This window comes from Rattus norvegicus, chromosome 19 (assembly GCF_021556685.1).
Source record: "Rattus norvegicus strain SHRSP/BbbUtx chromosome 19, alternate assembly SHRSP_T2T, whole genome shotgun sequence".
Taxonomy (NCBI): domain Eukaryota; kingdom Metazoa; phylum Chordata; class Mammalia; order Rodentia; family Muridae; genus Rattus; species Rattus norvegicus.
In genome coordinates, this window is record NC_141552.1 from 64,823,315 (window position 1) to 64,842,654 (window position 19,340).

Genomic DNA, 19,340 nt, shown 5'->3' on the forward strand with positions numbered 1-19,340 from the left:
CCTGTTCAGAAGTGCCCTGCTGGAGTGCAGTTTAAGTGCCTGGTCCCAAGCAGCAGCATATCCCACTTCTTGAGGTATAACTTCCGGATATACAGATTCGAGCTAGTGCATCCAGACCAAATATGTAAAGACCTTTAGGTCTCATCTAGGGGCACAGGCATCTAACCTCAGAGAATCAGGAGACTACAAGAGGATGGACGCTTCAAACTAGAGACTAAGTTCAAGGCCAGCCTGGGTGACTTAGTGACAGCCAGCCAGTCTCAAAAAGTGAAAAGGGGCAGAGTGTCCCCAGTTCACTCAGAGCCTCACCTGGAACATGCAAGGCCTAGACTTGATGCCTAGGGCCATGTAAAACAAGACAAGAGTTTCTAGACCATGGTACGTGTGTGTTCTGACTCAGGTCCCAGGTAGACTCTGAGATTCTGCATTTCAAAATAAAGGATTACACTTGGGTCAGACCAAAGGCCTGCCTCATAAGAGGGGACGTGAACAGAAGCCTGGGGCATGTAGACAATCAGACCAATCAGCCATGTAACCCTTCTGGGTAAGTCATGGGGGTCATGTGGCTTCATGACCAATGTGGATTCCATCACAATAACTAATAATTGCTCCTCAGATTGTATGTCTATGAAAAACTTTACACAGGCTTTTTTAAAGCTGCATGTAATTCACTTTTAATAGTCATGGGTCAGGAACACAATTCTTAGAAATTTAATTTTTAAACACAATTCTACCTTCAAGGAGGACATGCTCATATACAATCAGACTTCTGGAAATAGAGCACAGACTGCTACAGACGAACCGACCAGAAGAAGCCTGGGCCTCCCATAGCCCAGCGCCATTGCTCCAAAAGGGAACGGTAGTGAGCTGCCAGAGTAGTCCACCATCAGCCCACAGAACAGATTAAGTTGCCCCCCCACTACAGATAAACCTCAAGCTCCCAACATTGTGTCTAGGGCCACATGCCCAGCTGGGAAGGAAAGAGTGGGACATGGCAGGCGCTGATGGCGAGGGACCAGTGGGCATGGGGCACACACATCTGTGATCCTAGCACTCAAGGAGGCTGAAGCAGGAGAGTCGCAAGTTCTAGGTCAGCCTGGGCTACATAAGGAGACCCTGTCTCAGGAGAGAAGGAAGGGAAGATGGAAGAAAAGAGTGTGCAGAGAACACGGCCATGGGTATAGCGCAGGCCTTGCTCACTGATGAGCCTGCTCAGGAGATTTCATGTTGTTCTATCCCAGCCTCTTTAGTCACAACATGGAAATGATAGCAGGGAGCTCCAGGGGCTTCAGTGGTATTTAAAATGCACTTACTGAGCTTACCAAGCTGGAAGACAGAAACTGGACACTCATGCTAACACTGTGGCACTCAGTGTGGCTGCTGAGGTACCCCAGTGGCCTACAGTGCTGCCATGGTCAGCACAGTGAAAAAACATGGCCACACAGAAAGACTGCACGGCGGGGGTTCTACAGAGCTTCCTGCCCTCTTGGGTATCCCCTTGGCACTGGACAGAATGTCTAACAGCCAGTCAACGTCCACATCCTGTGCTAGAATCCAGAGGATAACCAGGGGGGGTCTCTCCTCCTTCCATCATGACAGGCCATCACCTCTTCTGAAACTAGCAATGACAGTGTAAAAAGTCGTTTCATCATCTGAACTTCAGTAGAACAAAATCATCACTTCAAGACAAGCAGCAATCAGCCTCGGCTGGCAAGTGTCAACTAGTGTCAGTGCTGGACTGCCAGGAGGCAGAGCACAGCTATCCATGACACCTCTGCACCTTCTGAGTGTCTAAAGCTACCTGGAGGACTCAACAGATTCTAAAGCTGTCACCAACCAGTGACAAAGTCAAGGACTTGTATGCAGGAAGACACAACTCACCTTCACAGGGTGAAAACCAATGTCATCAACACACACCAAATTCACAAGTGACACAGACAAGTCACAGCCATCTGACTGAAGACCAAGAGTCCTTTAAACTGAATTGGAGGAAAACAATGTTCCTCCAGTATACAGAATGTTCACAGGTAGTGAAAAGAGGAAAGTGGGTCTACAAGCAGATAGGCACCAGAAAGAGAGAAGAAAAACTCAAAAGGAGTTTAAGGCATTTATATAGGTGACGACTACTACTGTGGCATTTATATAGGTGACGACTACTACTATGGCATTTATATAGGTGATGACTATTTGTTTAGCGAGGTTTAGATAGACTTTAATGTTATAAGGAGACTCCATCCAGCAGAGCCTATAAATGTGGTCTCAGTTGTCACCATGGAGACATCAAGATGTCATGATCCCAGGGAAGGCCAGTCATGACTACAGGAGACAGGATAAGGAAGAGCTGGCAAAGGTGTTCTGGTCACAGGACACTGGGAGAACAGTCCCACCTCTCTCCTGATTCTTGTAATTCTTCAGCCATGACAGGGTACCCAGCTCACAGGCAGGAGGCAACACAGGAGCAGGAAGTGAGCCCTACCTTCCAGGTGCTCCTGCAGCAGCCTGGAATGGAACTAACTGGGCATGAGCACCCCAGCCACAGGGTGGAGCTGGTCAAGCCCCTTAGTAGCAGTAGCATCAGAACAGATGTGACAGTGCGAAGAGGCCAGACTAGTTAAGGGCCTCAAATGCACAGTGAGCCTCCAGCCTCAGGATCCTCTTGAGTACTGAGGTTACAGGCACACACCAACCAACATGTCTGACTTTATTTTCCAGTTTTCCATTTTCCAACTTTTCTTCAAAGAGCAGACATTACTTTTTAGAAGAAGCTGAAGATACAGTAAATACAGATGTACCCCCCTACCAACTATGAGCAGCAGCTCAGGAAGGCACACAGAGCTGCGGTCTTTCTACTTCATCCCTACCCTCCACAAGCGAGGTCCCCAGGGCACTACCCAGAGCTGTGGGAGGGACAGACACCCAATCAAGACCCCAGAAGCCATTCCTCACTGGGAAGTTGACAACTTCAAGGTGATCAAGTGGAAAGGATGAGGTGGTGGTCCAGAAATCACCATGGGCCTAACTGGCTGGAAGAGCTTCCAAATCCTGGGAATGGGCCTTTAGGCATGACAGTGTGTAGAGCCAAAGCAACAAGAGCTGGCACTACAACCCAAACACAGTCTAGTCAGGCACAGCCAGGCCTAGCAGGAAAGAGTAACATCTGCTATATGCTTTCAAGTCAATGTAAAAAAAACAAAAGAAAAAGAAAACTGATTTGTAAGCACTTTACTAAAATAGTCATTATGTGTCTCTAAACCAGAACAAGAAAATAGTTTAATAGTGAAAGCTATTTGCTGACTCAGGCCAAATGAAAGCCAATGCTAACCAAAAACCACTTTCCACACCAAACATTGCTTTTACTAGATAGATAGAGAAAATGGAGACAGAGAGACAGATGAGAGAAAGAAGACACAGTCTGCTTAATTATGGCAGAGGTACTGCGAGGGATTCCTAAGGGGTCAGGAGAGCAGGTTTTTTCCACAGCCAGCAAGGTCTGCTAGGTAGGACATGCAGACACCCATCACAAACTGGTCCCACAGTGCAGCCAGCAAAAACTCCCAGGCCTGCTGGGAGAACCCTGCAGCACCAGACAGAGGCTGAACTGAGAGAGTAGGCTCCTCCTGGTGACCATGCACGGCTTTATGGTGCGCCACAGATGTAGGTGACTGACGACTGAGCTTGGTGCACAGACGATGCCCCTCAAAGTAATAACCTGCTTCTTGTCACCTTGCCTGTCACAGTCTGAGGCAGGTCCAAGGGACACCCCAGCTCTCTTATTGACTGGAGCTGGCTACTGCCTCATTGCTTCTGTGGCAACATCACTGCCCAGCACTCTCTCCCAGGTCTCCACAGTGAGCCCAGGCACTAGAGACAGAGATGAAGAAGGTGGTGGACCCCATCGACCTCCTATAGTCAAGGGCCATGGCCTGCACTCTTGCCCTGGGGAACTCACGCACTGGTTGTGCATTCAGCTGGAGGGCACAGGTAGCCTCTAACATCGTATGAACCTCAAGACTAAAGCTGCTGGCTCTCGGGAGCAGCCCAGAATGGGGCTGTCATACACAGTCCGTGAGCTGCCCTACAGCCCTACCAGAAGACATGGACAGGCACAGGGATTCTGAGTAGTACGCCTCAGTCCCAGGCTCTAGCTTCAGCGTCTGCTCTATGATGGTGGATGGTAAGGGCTGCCTGGCTAGGGTGGTGGAAGTAGGAAGCCGCAGCTGCCAAGAGAAAGAGCCACTGTTAATGAGCAGTGAGGTGATCATGGCCATGAAGGTGAGGGACCCGCAGCGGTCAAGTTTAGTTTTAAACTCTGTGTATGGGTGTGCACACAGAGTGCAGGTGCCTGCAGAGATCAGAGTCAGCTTTCTCCTGGAGTCGGTTACACATGGTTGGTGAACTGCTTGATGTGGGGCACTGCCAATCGAACTCAGATCCTCTGGAAGAACAGTACGTACTCCTAACTCCCGAGTCACCTCTCCAGACCATAAATTTTGTTGGTTATTGTTTGAAGCAAGGTCTCTCTATGTAGCCTTGGCTGGCCTAGAGCCTTCTGTGTGGACCAGACCAGGCCTTGAAATCACAGAGATCTACCTGCCGTTGCCTCCTAAGTGCTGGGATTAAAGGTGTGAATCACCATGCTTAGTGATTTATTATTTTTATTGTATTCATAAGTGTTTCATCTGTGTATAGACCTGTGGATCACATGTGTGCAAGGCCCCCAGAGCACAAGAGGTGTGAGATCTCCTGTAACTGGGATTACAGACATTTTGTGAGCTACTTATAGGTGCTGAAGTTCAAACCCAGGTCCTGGGTTCTCTGGAAGATCAGCCAGTGTTCCTAATTGATGAACCCTGGTACAAGAAGCTCATTCCAGTGCACCAATATCTGCCATCTAAAGTAAAGCAGCAAGCCATTACCTCAGTTCTCTCCCCTCGAAAACCCAATACCTAAACTCAAGCAGCACGTGTTGTCCCTCTGCTGGGCACCACAAGTGGGAGTCAGGTCCACGACCCCTCAACCAAGGGACAGGAGAGAGGCACTAGTTGTGAGTGTTTATGAAGGACTGCTGACATTGAAGACAAACCACACACATTCTGGCTAGGAATGTTTCCTTTAAACATGGGGAGGGGTCTTATAACCTTGTCCAGGCTGTCCCCAAGTCCCCCAAGTCTTGGGCTCAAGCAATGTTCCCACATCAGGCTCCCAGGTGGCTGGCTCAGAAGCATGTTTCCACCTTGGAGTTTTATGAGAAACTGGCTGAATCACAGTAAATCCACTAATGACTCAGCTGCCTAAGATGGACCCCCCGCAACAGACAGAGTGCTAAGGAAACTGCTGTGTAGCCTAGACATGGGCTCCACAGCATTAAAACTATGATCAGTAGCCAGCCCAAACCTTCTACAAACACTGATGAGCCGAACAGTGAGTGCCAAAGGCAGCAGATGAGTGAGACGATCATAGGACGAGGGGTAGGATTTTATCCTGTGAGCTGTGCTCTGTGCTCATCAGGGAAGGCCAGAGGGAACCCATGAGCTGATCCAGGGTGTAGTCTAGTGGTAGAGTTCCAGTACAGGGGACAGAGAACCCCTCCCCCCACACACACTGTAAGAGTCACACCTAAGCCCTACCTATCCATTGTGCCACACTTCAGAAAGAGTTCTGAGAAACCCAGGTATGGGGTTGGTTCTGCTCTGTGTCCTGATGTCAAAGCAAGCCCCTGGGTGTAACCAGCAAAGCCCTAGGGACTGCCAACAACCAAAAGTGGAGACCAAAAAGGCGCTGAAGAGCTCTAAGAACCAAAGCTCACATCAGATCAGAAGACACTGGTCTCCATCAGACCTCAACTCAACACACATGAGCCACGTACACTAGCAACAAGGACCCTTTCAGTGACCACACTGCCACCAGGACCTCCTGCCTCTGGCTTGGCTCTGACTTTAGTGATTATTGAATGTCCAGCACCCTAGGTGACCAGGATCAGCACAACCGAGAGCCTCTGTCACTCTCCGGGAGCACCTTATGCAGAGCCAGCTCCCACTCACCATCCTTTCTCCATAAGAAGATGTAAACAGTGGCTTACTGTGCACTGCTCATTCAGACCTGCGACTGGACCTGCTTGGACCACCTCTACCCAACCACCATGTGTGAACCTCCCTCTGATACTGGGGCCTGACTTAGAACCAGGTTGTCAGGTTATTAGGTTCCTTCCCTATCCCTGGTGAATGAACAACAAACCATGTGCATTTGAAAAAGACCCCTGACTGACAGACAACACAGCAGCAAGAATTGCTGAGATCACAGCTCATCATGGACTAAAAGGAGAAACATGTGGTCCTCCCAGCCACCCTGAGCACCCTCATTCTCCAGAACCAAATCCACAGTTCCTACAGTATCTCCCTCACAGAATTCAAGAAACAACCATAACCAACAGACATCAAGAAAAACAAAAATAGGACCATGGCAGAGTAAAAGGTTCCTGGCAAAGACCACGCTGGCTAAGAGTCTCAGGCAGAAACAGCAGGCAAGCATTACTAAGCAATACAACGGGGGAACAGAGTGAAGAACTACCAGCACCATGAGAAAACGACATAGTGGGAGAGGGTTTGGTTGTTTATTGGTTGGTTGGTTTTTTGAAGCAGGATCTCACTAACTCTAGTTGTCCTAGAACTTACAGAGATCCACTTGCCGCTGCAGTCGGAGTGCTGAGATGAAAGGTGTGTGCTTTGTACCAAACCCCTCAAGAAAAAGAAGCTTTAAAAGTGGAAATTTCATAACCAGAAGATGCTCTTTCTGAACTAAAAATCCATTGGAGGGCTTAGCATCAGGCTGGAGATGGCGACACGCTGTGGCTTTGAACATGGATCCGTGGAAAGTGTCCCCACAGCTGAAGAGGAGAGAGATCTGAGATGACATCTATGGGGAACAACAGGCGGCATGCCTGTGATTGCATCATAGGAAACACACGTGGCTGGAATGTGTTACTAAACCCCCAAATCCAGCAAAAGACATAGATTCACAGCTCCAAAATGTCCAGAGAACACCCAGCAGGCAAGCTCAGGAAAGCACACAGGCATACCATCAATACCACAAGAAAAGCCTGAGCCCAGCCAGAGGGTGACAAAGGAAGTGAGAACAGTCCATATGCTCTGCTTTTCAAAGCCAGAAGAGGAAAAAAGCTATCAGTCGAGGGTGCTGAACTCCGTGACAATGTCCTCTGATGAGACAGGTAAAAGCAAAGCTGTGTGCAGCACAGCACACACTGAAAGAATGTGGCACCAAGCTGGAGCTTCTATGGGAAGGAAAACCACAAAATGGTAAGAACATGGGCAAACGTAAAGGACTGTGCATGCACGCACGCACGCACGCACGCACGCACTCAGATGGTTTTGTTCTGGAGCCGAAGCCAGCCTTGAACTTGGGGCCTTCCTGCTTCAGTCTTCTAAATGTTGGGTTTACTGGTAAGTACCACCACTTCCTGCCTCCTCTTCTCTCCCTCCCCCTGTGTATTTGTATGCTGAACTAAGGTGTGAGGACCTTGTACACACTAGGCAAGCACTCTGCCCCTGAGCTTCAGACCAGCCTCTATCTTCATTTTGATTTTAAAATAGAACAAAAACTCCTCCCACTGAAGCAAACTACTACACTGTACTATGGGACTTCGGCCTCTGTTGTTGATATAAGAACCTGCTCGTGTGTGTGTGTGTGTGTGTGTATGTGTGTGTGTGTGTGTGTGTGTTCATGAAACCCCACAGTGGGAAGAAGACAGAGAAAACAGAAGTCTATGACTGGTTAAAAGAAGTCTTCAGATATACAAAACCAACCAGGGGAAGAAAAGTAGCAGCTAGAACAAAGATGACAGGCAGAAAGACATGAGGAGGTCAGGAGATGAAGGTAGCAATGGAGAAGAAGAGCCCCTATATACCAGGACGGGCTTAGACTGCGTGGGCTCACACAGCTCACACAGTCCAAACAGCACAGGGAAGACCATTGTAAGTTTTGTCTTTAAATCAATCACTGCAAAGTACTGGTGTGAGGGACTGAGAACACTAGGCCTGCAGGTCCCAATGCAGCCCTGGGAGAGGACTATAGATCCCAAGACAGAGCCCTGCAGGTAGCCCCATTCTGCTGAATGGCTCTGCCCACCTCTGCAGCCTCCCAGACCAAAGCTGCCTTCACATCTCATTCTCTGGAAATTCCCTTCATTTCTAACAATGAACTAAAACAAATGTCGTCACTTTGTCTCCACATAATAAAAATAGCCACTAGCTGATGCCACCTTTGCAAACTGCTAAGGCTTACCTATTTTCTTGGTGCCAAAAGAGGAACATAGATCAACTAACTCTGTGGTGACAATTCAACTATCCCTGGGCTGCACTGGAGGCAGTGCTGAGCAAGGCAGGTGTGAGCTACCATCATCGCCTTTCTCAGATCCTTGCTCTCTGTCTCACATCTCACTTGACCCTGAGGGAGAAGCCAGGGTGGTCAGAGCCTCCCTGCCCACCCCTGATGGCTCCCATCACTCCTGCTCTCTCTACAGTCCAGACACCCCCTCCCAACCCCACCACACACTATCAGAGGACTCCCTCCCTGTGTGCTATGCCTACTGCTGGCCTTCGGCACCCTGCACAGAAGCCTCTACCCCACCTCAAAAAGCCTGGCATTTGGCAATACATGGGTGTACCATGTCAACCTTCCCACAGCTGCCATTGACACCTCGAACATCCCTTCCACTTTACCAAACCACGAGGTGGCCCAGCATCATTCCTGAGTATCAGAGCGATAGGGTACAGGGTTAGGCCTCTGTTTCATACACTAAGTCTGAACTGCAACCTGCAGAATCTCGGGTGACTATACTTGGCACACGTAGAACTTCCCACCACACATGCTTTAATGAGGCTCACCTCCGTCAGTACAGGCCGAGGACATACTAATTACAACAACCAGAAAATGATTCCATGGCTTTCCCTTCTGATGGTAACCTATTGTCGCCAGTTAGGCTAAGAGAAGCAGGCTGGCCACTCAGGCCATTAGCATTAGCAACCACAGCACCCAGCCTGCCACACTCAAGCTGCATGAACACGAAGGAACACAGCTCATAGGCCTTTCTCCAGAACAACAGCTATTCTGCAAAACTGTAGAGTGGCATAGGAGAACAGTCTGCTAAAGGGTGACGGCATGCCTCCCAGGGCCCTCACCACTGGGCGCACTTTCTCAGGATCCTGTGGGTTCTATATGTTGGCAGTGAAGGCAGCACAAAGCCAAAGGCCACATCGCAGTGTTTTTCCCTCAGAGATGCACAGCCAGCGTTGGGGGACACCAAGTCAAAGACCATTACGTAGGACACAGAGCATGAAGCTCCCTGGGAAGGGCCCACAGTACTTGAGAAAAACAGTTCCTGCCATGCCCCTGATCACACCAGGAATTGGCCACAGCACCAGCCCCTGCACCTTCCCACAGGCTAGAACAGATGTCTCTTGGAGCTGGCAGTGCTCCAAGACGCTGGGTGATCACCATCTCTGTGCTCCAGCAAGTACCCTTGTTTCCAGTGTCTTCCAACAGAAACACAGAGACACCTATGGTCTTGCCGGGCAGACAAATCTAAGAGCGTAAGGAAAAGGTGAGTGTGTGTGTGAGCCATGAAGTGGCAATGAGGCAGTCACACTGGCACAGGCAAGGTCAGGAGCAGCAGGAATGGCACAAGAAGATGGCATGCAGAGACAGCCACGCCACGCCACACGACACCACACCACGCCACACTGACAACTGTAGGCCAGGCCGAGGAAACCACAGCACCTTTCCAAGACCAAATGAATGCAGGCACCACCACAGTACCTGCCATTAGAAACCAGACCCAGGGCAAGGTCACAAGTCAGGCATTCTGCTGTGATTTCTAAGGAAAGTTAAGGGACAAAACTTTCTAGTGATTTAACTTTAAAAAAAAAAAGTCAAGAAGCTGGGAAGGAGTCCCCTGTTCAGGGTGAACAGTGGATAATGACACCAGGGTGTGAAGAAAGGTGCTGTGTATGTGCCACACACGTGCCTCTTGACGTGTACACACAGCAAACACCCCAGGTGTGCTCTGTGTCCATCTGTGCCCTATGCATAGACATTGTGCTATGTATCTGTCCCTGTAAGTGTTGCTGGGAGCAAGAGGAGATGGGAGGGAGTGAGGAAGAGAGAAGCAGGCTAGGATGCTACACACACTACCCCAGGCTAGGATGCTACACACACTACCCCAGGCTAGGATGCTATACACACTACCCCAGGCTAGGATGCTATACACACTACCCCAGGCTAGGATGCCATGCAGGACTTGCCAAGCAGCCCTCAGCGGGACAAGGACACCTCGAAGGCCTGGGTGACTAGGGACGCCCACTGGGAGCTCCACCCTCTTTGGGGATGGGCTGGGGAGGGGGCTGCACAGTCATCAGTGGGAATGGCAAAATCAAAGAGGAAAATACCATGAATTATACAGAAGAAAGAAAGAAAGAAAGAAAGAAAGAAAGAAAGAAAGAGGAAGGAAGGAAGAAAGGAAGGAAGGAAAGAAGGAAGGAAGCCAGGAAGGAAGGAAGGAAGGAAGGAAAGAAGGAAGGAAAAGCCAGTCTCCACACACAAGTGTGGTGCAGCCAGCTTAGGCCCCACCCCACAAACCACCATGTGGGAACTGCTCAACAGCCATGTTTGCTTAAAACTAAAACCGAAAAGCTGGCATTCCCTGAACAAGGAAGGAGTGGCTGGGGGCCAGAGGCTTAGACTCAACTTAAGGCCACCAGGAGTACACCCTGGGAAGGACAGCACAGGAGCCTGCCTGCTGGTACACAACTCTAGAGTCCTAGCCCTAGGGAGGCTGAAGTAGGGGGATCATGAGTTCCAGGACAGCCTAGGCCATAGAGTCAGACTCCATCTCAAAGTAAGTAAATTAATTAAAAACTGAACAACAACCATGATGACAATACCCTCCCACATACCCACAAAACCATCCAGACAGTTCAGAAGCAAATCCGAACAGTACTGGGTGTGTGACGAGAGAGCAGTTCCACTCAGGGTTTAAGGCCACCATCCAGGAGCTGAGAAAGACACTAGCACATGCATGTCACCCTCATACCAAATCAATTCCGATTGAGGCAAGTCAATAGACAAAAGACTCAGGTTCTGGCCAGAAGATACAGGGAAGCATCCTCACTTAAGTGGTGTCATGCTTAACATGCATGCATCACATATGTGCCCTTCTCAGTACATGTGATCTACTAGACCACAACACCAAAAGTCACATGTGGTATAACCAGTCAACCCTCTTGGAAAGCCAAAGATGGGGGAAAAAAACCACAGCTCCTCCTACATTCAGCGTTCTCAAAGGTCAGCTGCCTCTACATCACAGAGCCCCTTGCCTGATGGGAAAAGCAGTGACAAACTGCTAACGTGGTCACCTGAGGAGATGTGCAACAATGTGACCTAGAGAAAGCCGCAAGGATGGTTCTCTATGAATGTGACCAAGGTCTGCTGCTACACTGGCAGGTCCAGGGAAAGAAGCACCTAGACACACTGCGGCAGCCTTAAAGAGCACAGATATCACACATACACACCCGTGCACACACACACACTGCAGTGCCTGTCAGTACTCAGCAAGATGCATCACGGGGATGGTGAGGCTCAACTCAAGGCAGGTAAACAGCCACGTTCACAAGAGCAAGGTGAACAATTCAGTCATGCTCATATACTAGGGTCACATGAGGAGCAAGGGACAAGTGTATGAGGAAGAAACATGCAAGTACATACAATCTTTCCCAAAAGTTCTAAAACGAACTGTTCTATAAAAGGGATGGGTGGCTGGGGAAAAGGCAAAATTGTGGTTTGGGGGTTTTTTTGAGGGTTTTTTCGTTTGTTTTAAGGCAGACTCTTGCTATGTAGCATTTGCCTCTGGAGTGCTGGCTGGAGGGCCTGTCAGCAAGCACCTTAAATGCAAACCTAAGGGATCCAAGCCCCAGGGAAAGAAGAGAATGCCAGCTGGCCCTTGTGAGGGGACTTCGCATTCAGGGTTCTTTTGTACCATTTTGGCCACCTGTCTGATTATGAAACCAATTTAAAACATCTCTTAATTTAAACAACTACTGAATTCCCATCAAGAAAAACTATCTTAGCTGAAGACAAGAGCTGTCAAAGGGAATGACCACAGGCTGGTGTATCTGAGGATGAGGGCAGACACCATGGGCATGTGGCAGGGTGGCCCGGTTCCTAGTCAACATGCATGTATTTACTGCAATGTGTATGTGTGTCAAGACACACATGGGCAGGTCCAGAAGAAGTGCTGACCTCACCAGAAGGTGGAGCCATGCTCAGGACAAAGAGTAGCTTAGGGGCCAAGCACAGAAACACTGGAGTTTGTCAAAGGTGCTGATGGGGAAGAAGAGAGACAGGAAGCAGTGAAGTTCAGACGCATGGCCCTGTAAAGTCCCCAAGGAAACAAGATGGTTAAAGCCAGGACATCAAGAGAAGCCTGTACCTTTCTATCTGTGGCCAAGGAGAGGCAGGCAAACCGGCTGGTGTAAAACTAGCCAAGTGCCCTGTAGGCTATCAGAGAACCAACCACTGCCAGTGGATGTGTGCTTCCACCCTGGCCTCACGTTAAACAACTTCAAGTCTTTCAACCCACAACAAATCCAGCGTTACTGCTTTACAAATGCTGACAGCTGTTTTGCTTTTTTGTCTAGAACAGATCTCACTGTGAGTTCAACTGTGACCTTGAACAGTGTTCCTTCTTGCCTTGCTAACACTGCCTCAGAAAGTCAAAGCCTACAGCCATCTCACTAGTGAGCTCACCCTCCCAGGTCCCAGCTCTTCTGAAATCTGACCCTGCTAAGGAAGAGGCAAGACTAATGTAAAAATTATTTCTCCCAGGCAAAAAATAATTTATAAAAATGTGGGGTTGGGGCTGGAGAGATGGCTCAGCGGTTAAGAGCACCCGACTACTCTTCCAGAGGTCCTGAGTTCAATTCCCAGCAACCACATGGTGGCTCATAACCATCTGTAAGGAGATCCAATGCCCTCTTCTGGTGTATCTGAAGACAGCTACAGTGTACTTATATATAATAAATGAATAAATTAAAAAAAAATGTGGGGCTCAGCAGTTAAGAGCACTGGCTAATCTTCCAGAAGACCTGGGTTCAATTCCTAGCACCCACATGGTAGTAATTCCAGGCCCATGGACCTGATGTCTTTTTGGTCATCCACTGGCATCAGGTCTGTATGTGGTACAGACATACAGGCAAAATACTCATACACATAACATAAAAATAGATCTTTTTTAAAAAAATTTACTGTGATCTTCACTTAGCCTCCCAGAAGCCACCAGTCATCCAAGTCAACAGACGCACGCAGCACATATAGATAGCACTTCTAGCAGTGTGCACGCCAATGTTCTAGAAACTATATATCTTAAGTGTGCTCTCAACCTAAAGGCAAAGTGGGCATGGTATACAGAACCGAGGCCAATAAACAGAATGAACTTCAGTAAAAATGGCTTCAGAAAAGGAGCAAGACTTGCCTCTGTGTGTTCCTGGTCACTTGCTAGCTACCTGTGCATGCAGTGCACTGTGCTATGCATCAGACCTGCTGTGACAGGTTCCAGGTTCTGAAGCACCACGTTCCAGCACACAGCTCAGATGGCTGCAAATGGTGAAGGAGCAGTGGGCTGGCTATCGTGAAAGCAACAGCCTTAGGGCTCCATGTGTGGGGAAAAGACAGTCCCTTCAGAGCCACATTGTCACACCAGTGGTTCAAAGGGGCCTGCTATAACTCAAGACATGACACGGCGTCTGCTTGCTGTTGGAATATGCCACTAAGAAGGCCATCACACAGAGTCTGAGGGTGCTGCGTTGGAATACCCTCCCTTACACAGAAACACGGAGGAATGACTACAGACAGACAGCAGACTCAGTGCAGGGACTCAGAGGAGCTCCGGTTGCCCTATAGAAAAAAACAGCACCCTCAGTCAGGTCACTGATGACGCTGTAATCTGTTCTAGCTCCTCTGGAACGCTAGGGGCTTTTGACAACTGTGTGCAGGGGTCAGGTTTAAAAGAGAAATCAAGCAAAGACATCTATTCCTCACATGATACCCGCAGGACAAGAATGCCTCAAAACCTGACCTTTGAACTGTAATGACTTGCAAGAGCTTACCAGAGCCACTTACCAGCAGCCAAGTGGAACTGTGGTCCATCTCAGACGAGAGCTTACAAGCAGCTTTATACATAGTCTGTGGACATTGTTGAAAGTCTACACAAGGCTAACCCTAAGGCATACATGGCCAAACTCAGGTGGACAGCTCTGGAACTGTACAGACATCCACCAAAAATAAGACCAGAACCTCAATCTACCCCATAGGCAGCACGCCATTTCAAACCCCCTAAAAGGAAAAAAAAAAAAAAAAAAAAAAAAAAAAAAAAAACCAACAATAACAACAAAACTAGCCCACACAGGACACTGGACTATGTTCCGGCACATAGAGGACAGAACCACAGCTGGCTCTAGCTGTCACTGTAACCACAGAACCCAGAGGGCCTGACAACTAGGCAGCACCATTAAGCACCCCTAAGGCAGCAGCCCGTCCTAAGAATGAAGCCCCTTAGGACAGCCATTCGCTAATAATGTGCCAAGGAGCATGTGTGCTCCTTGCATTGCCAGGCATTCAGGAGTTCACCATGAAGAATAATCTCAACTAAGCCTCAATCCAAACCTCCACCCCATGGTAAGCAGATAAACTGTGATGAATGAATATTACTCAGCCATAAAAAAAGAGCACAGTGCTGTGCACTCTTACAAGAGAAGCCTGAAAAGCATGCCGAGAGAAAGCAGCCCAGCACAAAAGGGCAAGTATTCATGAATCTGTTTACACCACAGGATCAGAGAAAACAAACTCATGGAGACAGGCAGACATTTGATCCTGAGTGTCTGCTGAGGGGAGGGATTACGCACAGGCACTGGTGTTTTGAAGGACTAACCAAATGATCTGAAATTCAACATCAACCAATGGTCACACAGCTCTGCACAACACCCCTGACCACCACAATTCAGAGTGAGCCCCCTTCTTCAGCCTCCCGAGTGCTGGAGTTGATTACAAGTTGGTACCTCATAGCCAGTTAAAGGTCTTGATTTAGGGTTGGGGATTTAGCTCAGTGGTAGAGCGCTTGCCTAGGAAGCGCAAGGCCCTGGGTTCGGTCCCCAGCTACAAAAAAAAGAACCAAAAAAAAAAGTTCTTGATTTAACCTGCTTCCAAAACCAAGGCTTTCTATTTAAATAAAACACATACACTGTTCACAGCATCCTGAGACACACCTAAGGGACGGGAAGCATTCAGTAGATCAAGCCCCGCAGCCCCTCATGTTCCCCTGCCAGTAGATACAGCACATGGTTTTCTGAAGTAAGCCATGCATAAACTATGTCCATGGCTGGGCTTGGTGCATAACTAACCTCTCGACTCTCCAGAGGTAGGAGGACAGCAACTCCCAGACCAGGGAGAGCCACACAATAAAACCTTGGTCTTTATTTCATTTATTTATATCCCAAACACTGTCCCCTTACAGAGCCCCTCCCCACACTCCCCAAACCTTGGTCTTTAAAACAAATAAGCCACACTTTTCTTTTAACCTTCGGAGCTCCTCTGAACACCGTGCACTTTAAAATGAAAGGGGATGAGGGCTGAGCGAACTGCAATAACAAGCTCTCCAGAAAACTCCGTCAGGAGAAATAAAAACTGGAATCAGACGCCATCCCAACACCTTCACTTCTGAGAGCCAAGTATCAGTCCTAAGTTCAAGACCAAACAAGTGACACCGCTCAGGAAGCGATGCAAGAGTCACCTTCTTCTGAGGATGCAGAGGCCCAAGTCAGCCCAGTGCTGAGCAGGCTCTCAGCTGGGCATCCGCAAGCACAGCACAAATGAGCCCAAGGTCCAGCCTGGGAGTACAGTCCCTTTAGGAGTGACTTAGAGCCAGGCAAAAGCAAGAGACCTGAGCAAATGGGACCCAGCCTTTATTGCTAAGGCCAAGCAATGTCCCTAACTTTCCAAAGAGGACCCCGACCCTGTCAGGCCCACAGGATTCCTGAAAACTGCAACAGCTGCGACACTCAGGGCAGACAGACATTCAAGCCAGACAATGCACGCCTCTACAAAATGCAGACAGCCAACGTGGCCGGGAAGCACATTGAGAGCACAGCTGCCAGCTGTCCTGTCACCTCTGGAGGACTTCCGCCCAGCCTGCTACAGCACAGGAGACAAAGGCTAGTGACCAGTGCCCAGACCCTCAGGACCAGATTAACTCCATCTCTCAATGGGGAGACTTTCGCCTGAGACAAAGGCTATCTGATACAACTTACTGTGAGGGCTGGCTGTAGTGGGGTGGGGCTCAGTGGCAGAGACCTGCCTGGTATGCACTAGGCTCCATCCCTAGTACTGTGTAGGTGGGAGAGGACCCAAGACATTTGTTCTAGGCACTTCTATTCTGAATTCACTGCCCTGCTAAAAGACACAGACTGACACAGACCCCTGACGTGCATAGCTTCACTCAACACAGTGAGTGGTCTGGCCGCACGGGGTGGGAGATAAGCTCCCGGTCTTGGATGAAACTAACTGCAGCTGATGAGACCACAGACAGGTGACAGGTGAGGAACTGAACTCTCCTTGGCCCTGCCTCTCTTTGCTGACAGCTGTCTGACACACGGGGAAGTGAGGTGGGAGAGTATGTATGTACTGAAAAAGAAGAAGGAGCCAAAGAGCAAACCGCAGTTTCAGAGGCCAATGTCGGTGACAAGATAAGATGCCACAGAAACCCATTCAGGAACCACAGCCGCCTCTTAGAGGAAGACATCAAAAAGGAAAAGCCACAACCCAAGGTTCAAAGAGAGCGAAAGAAAAACGACCAAAGCCTGAGCCTGACTCCCTGACGACCTCACCTTGCTCACCTTGGGCAGGGGAAGCGAAGTAAGAGTTTTAACTTCAAAAAACTCAGACTGCAGAGCATCTGGGCAGGAGGCCCAAACGTGGCCTCCTACAACCAAGGACACGGTGTGGGGCCTCAATGGTCCCTGGCACTGGAGAGCCTTTCTCTCACAACAAACCTGCGTGGCGGGCTCCAGGGCTGCTGACTACTGACGACCTCCAAAGGCCCAAATGCACACCGACTGTACCATCCACAACTATGGGCTGCAACTAAGAGGGCTGGCTACCCAGGAGATGAATTCCATCTTCTCTTCACTGTGTGAAGAGCCTTCAGCTTCCACAGAACCACGTGCTTCGCCAGTCCTCAAACATTTCTGAATGGATGGTCAGGTTGCCCTTCCTGCCCAGCAAGCCGACATCATCCTAAGACCAGATCCCACCTCAGTGAGCTTTGGTTCTCCCCGATGGTGGATCACCAGTGACAGCTACACGCAGACCTGCTGAGGCTGCGAAGCCCCCGTCAGGCTCTCCAGACAGACACGCTTACCAGCCTGCACAACCCTCACGAACACACACGCATTCACTCGAACCTGTACATCCGACCCCTGCCATGCACGCCCGGGGACACCTGTATCAGACAGGCAGGGCCCCCACCTAGGTCCAGGTTCCAGCACCACATCTGCTCAGTGCAAGTCGACAAATTGTTGAATGCACTGTCACCTAAGAGCTGAGCCTGACAGGACAAAGGCCTTATCCTGTCTCCAGCCTGGGCTGGGACACAGAACACACAAAGAGGCCGCGCGCTGACGCCAGCCACCTGGTCCCTAGTGGGTCCTCTTCCAGGCTGGCCAGTAAAGGACCCCAGCCGCGCTGTCTCACCGCGCGCGTGCGCTCACCTTGTGACAGGCCGAGCAGGTGGGCAGCGCGCCGCTGGGCCCGGGCGCGCTCTTGCCACCGCCACCACCGCCGCCGCCGCCGCCACCGCCACCGTTCAGGCTGCTCTGGATCTGCGTGAGCTCCTGGCGCAGCACCTGCTTCTGGTGGAAGCTGAAGGCCGGGTGGTTGGAGGCCATGGTGAAGAGCAGAAGGAACTCATCGCCCGTGCGGCCCTCGTTGAGCTGTAGCCCGTAGTTGTGGATGATGGAGTCGGTGTGCGTGAGCGTGCGGTACAACACGCCCGCAGCCTCGCGCTGCTCCGAGCCCAGCAGCGCCAGCGACACCAACAGCTTGCTGCGCACCACCTCGTCCGTCAGGTTGGTGAGGCTGCCCAGGTCCGCCGGATTGTTGGCCTTAATCTCGGAGTCGCGCAGCGAATGGTAGTCCTTGCGTGCCAAGTCCTCCAGGCACGAGCCGAGGAAGCGCAACTCGAGCGGGATGCACAAGTCCAGCAGGCCGCACAGGAACTCCACGCGCTGCGGTGACGGCAGTTCGGAGAACCAGCGGTACACGCCGTCCCTCTGCAGCGGGCAACGCTTCTCCACCATGCTGCCGCCCGCGCCGCGCCCGCCGCCGGGCCCGGGAGCCGCGCGCGGGCGGCCGGGGGGCGCGCAGAGCCGCGGCCGGGCGCCGGGGCCGGGCGAGGCCGCGCGCGCGCGAACCGGGCGCGGGCGCGGGCCGGGCGCGCGCGGGCCGGGGGAGCCGCCCGCCAGGGGCCCCGCGGCGGCCGGAGCCGGGGCCGCGGCCGGGGCGGCCGGGGACGGCGAGCGGCCTCGGGGCCGCCGCTCACGGGGAGGCGCCCTGCCCGCGCCCGTCCCCAGCGGCGGCCGGTGCGCGGCAGTGGCGGCGGCCGCTCCTCGTCGTCGTCGTCGTCGCCCGGGAGGCGGCCGCCCCCATCTCCCCGCGCGCCGCAGGGTCTGTCAGTGTGGGCCGCCCCCCGACGGAGCCGCCCCGGCCATGCCGCCTCCTGCGCTTGCGCCCAGGCCGGCCGTTACCCGCTGCGAGGCTGGGCGCGGCGCCCGGACGGGCCTGGCGCGGCGGAAGGATCCAGCGGGACCCGCGGACGGATCGCGGCCCGGGCCGTCGGAGCTGAGCAGAGCGCGCTCGCGAGCACGGGCGGCCGCGGCCAGCGGAGTGGGCGGGGTGGCCGCCTCTCGCGACAGCCCGGGCTGGCCGGGCCCGCCCCTCCACGCCGATTGGCCAGGCTGCCTGTCCTGCGTGCCGGCTCGTTTCAGCACCTCCGCAGGATTGGTTAAAGCCTAGGCCCCGCCTCTGAAAGGGACTGTCGATCACGCCGGGTCCGCCTGCACCCGCCCCCTACCGACCGGCGCTAGCGGATTGGTCGGTGGGAATCGGCATGGTGGAAAACCCGGGATGGAATTTTGGGCGCTTTTGTTCCCTCAGATTAGCCCGGAGCCTTGTTTTTTGGGCAAAGCCGGGCGTTGGGCCTCGGTGCTTTATTCACAAATGTG

General features: G+C 51.4%; 1 protein-coding gene across 2 annotated transcripts in view; it reads right to left on the bottom strand.

Moving 5' to 3' along the window:
- Positions 1-19,004, bottom strand: part of Zcchc14 (zinc finger CCHC-type containing 14) — a 44,336-nt gene extending 25,332 nt beyond the window's left edge. For both annotated transcript variants that reach the window (NM_001427306.1, XM_087594974.1), the window contains exon 1: positions 17,829-19,004. In NM_001427306.1, the coding sequence (NP_001414235.1) occupies positions 17,829-18,416 (588 nt within the window). In that variant the 5' untranslated portion in view covers positions 18,417-19,004. The remainder of the gene's footprint in view (positions 1-17,828) is intronic.
- Between the last annotated feature and the right edge of the window lie 336 nt (positions 19,005-19,340).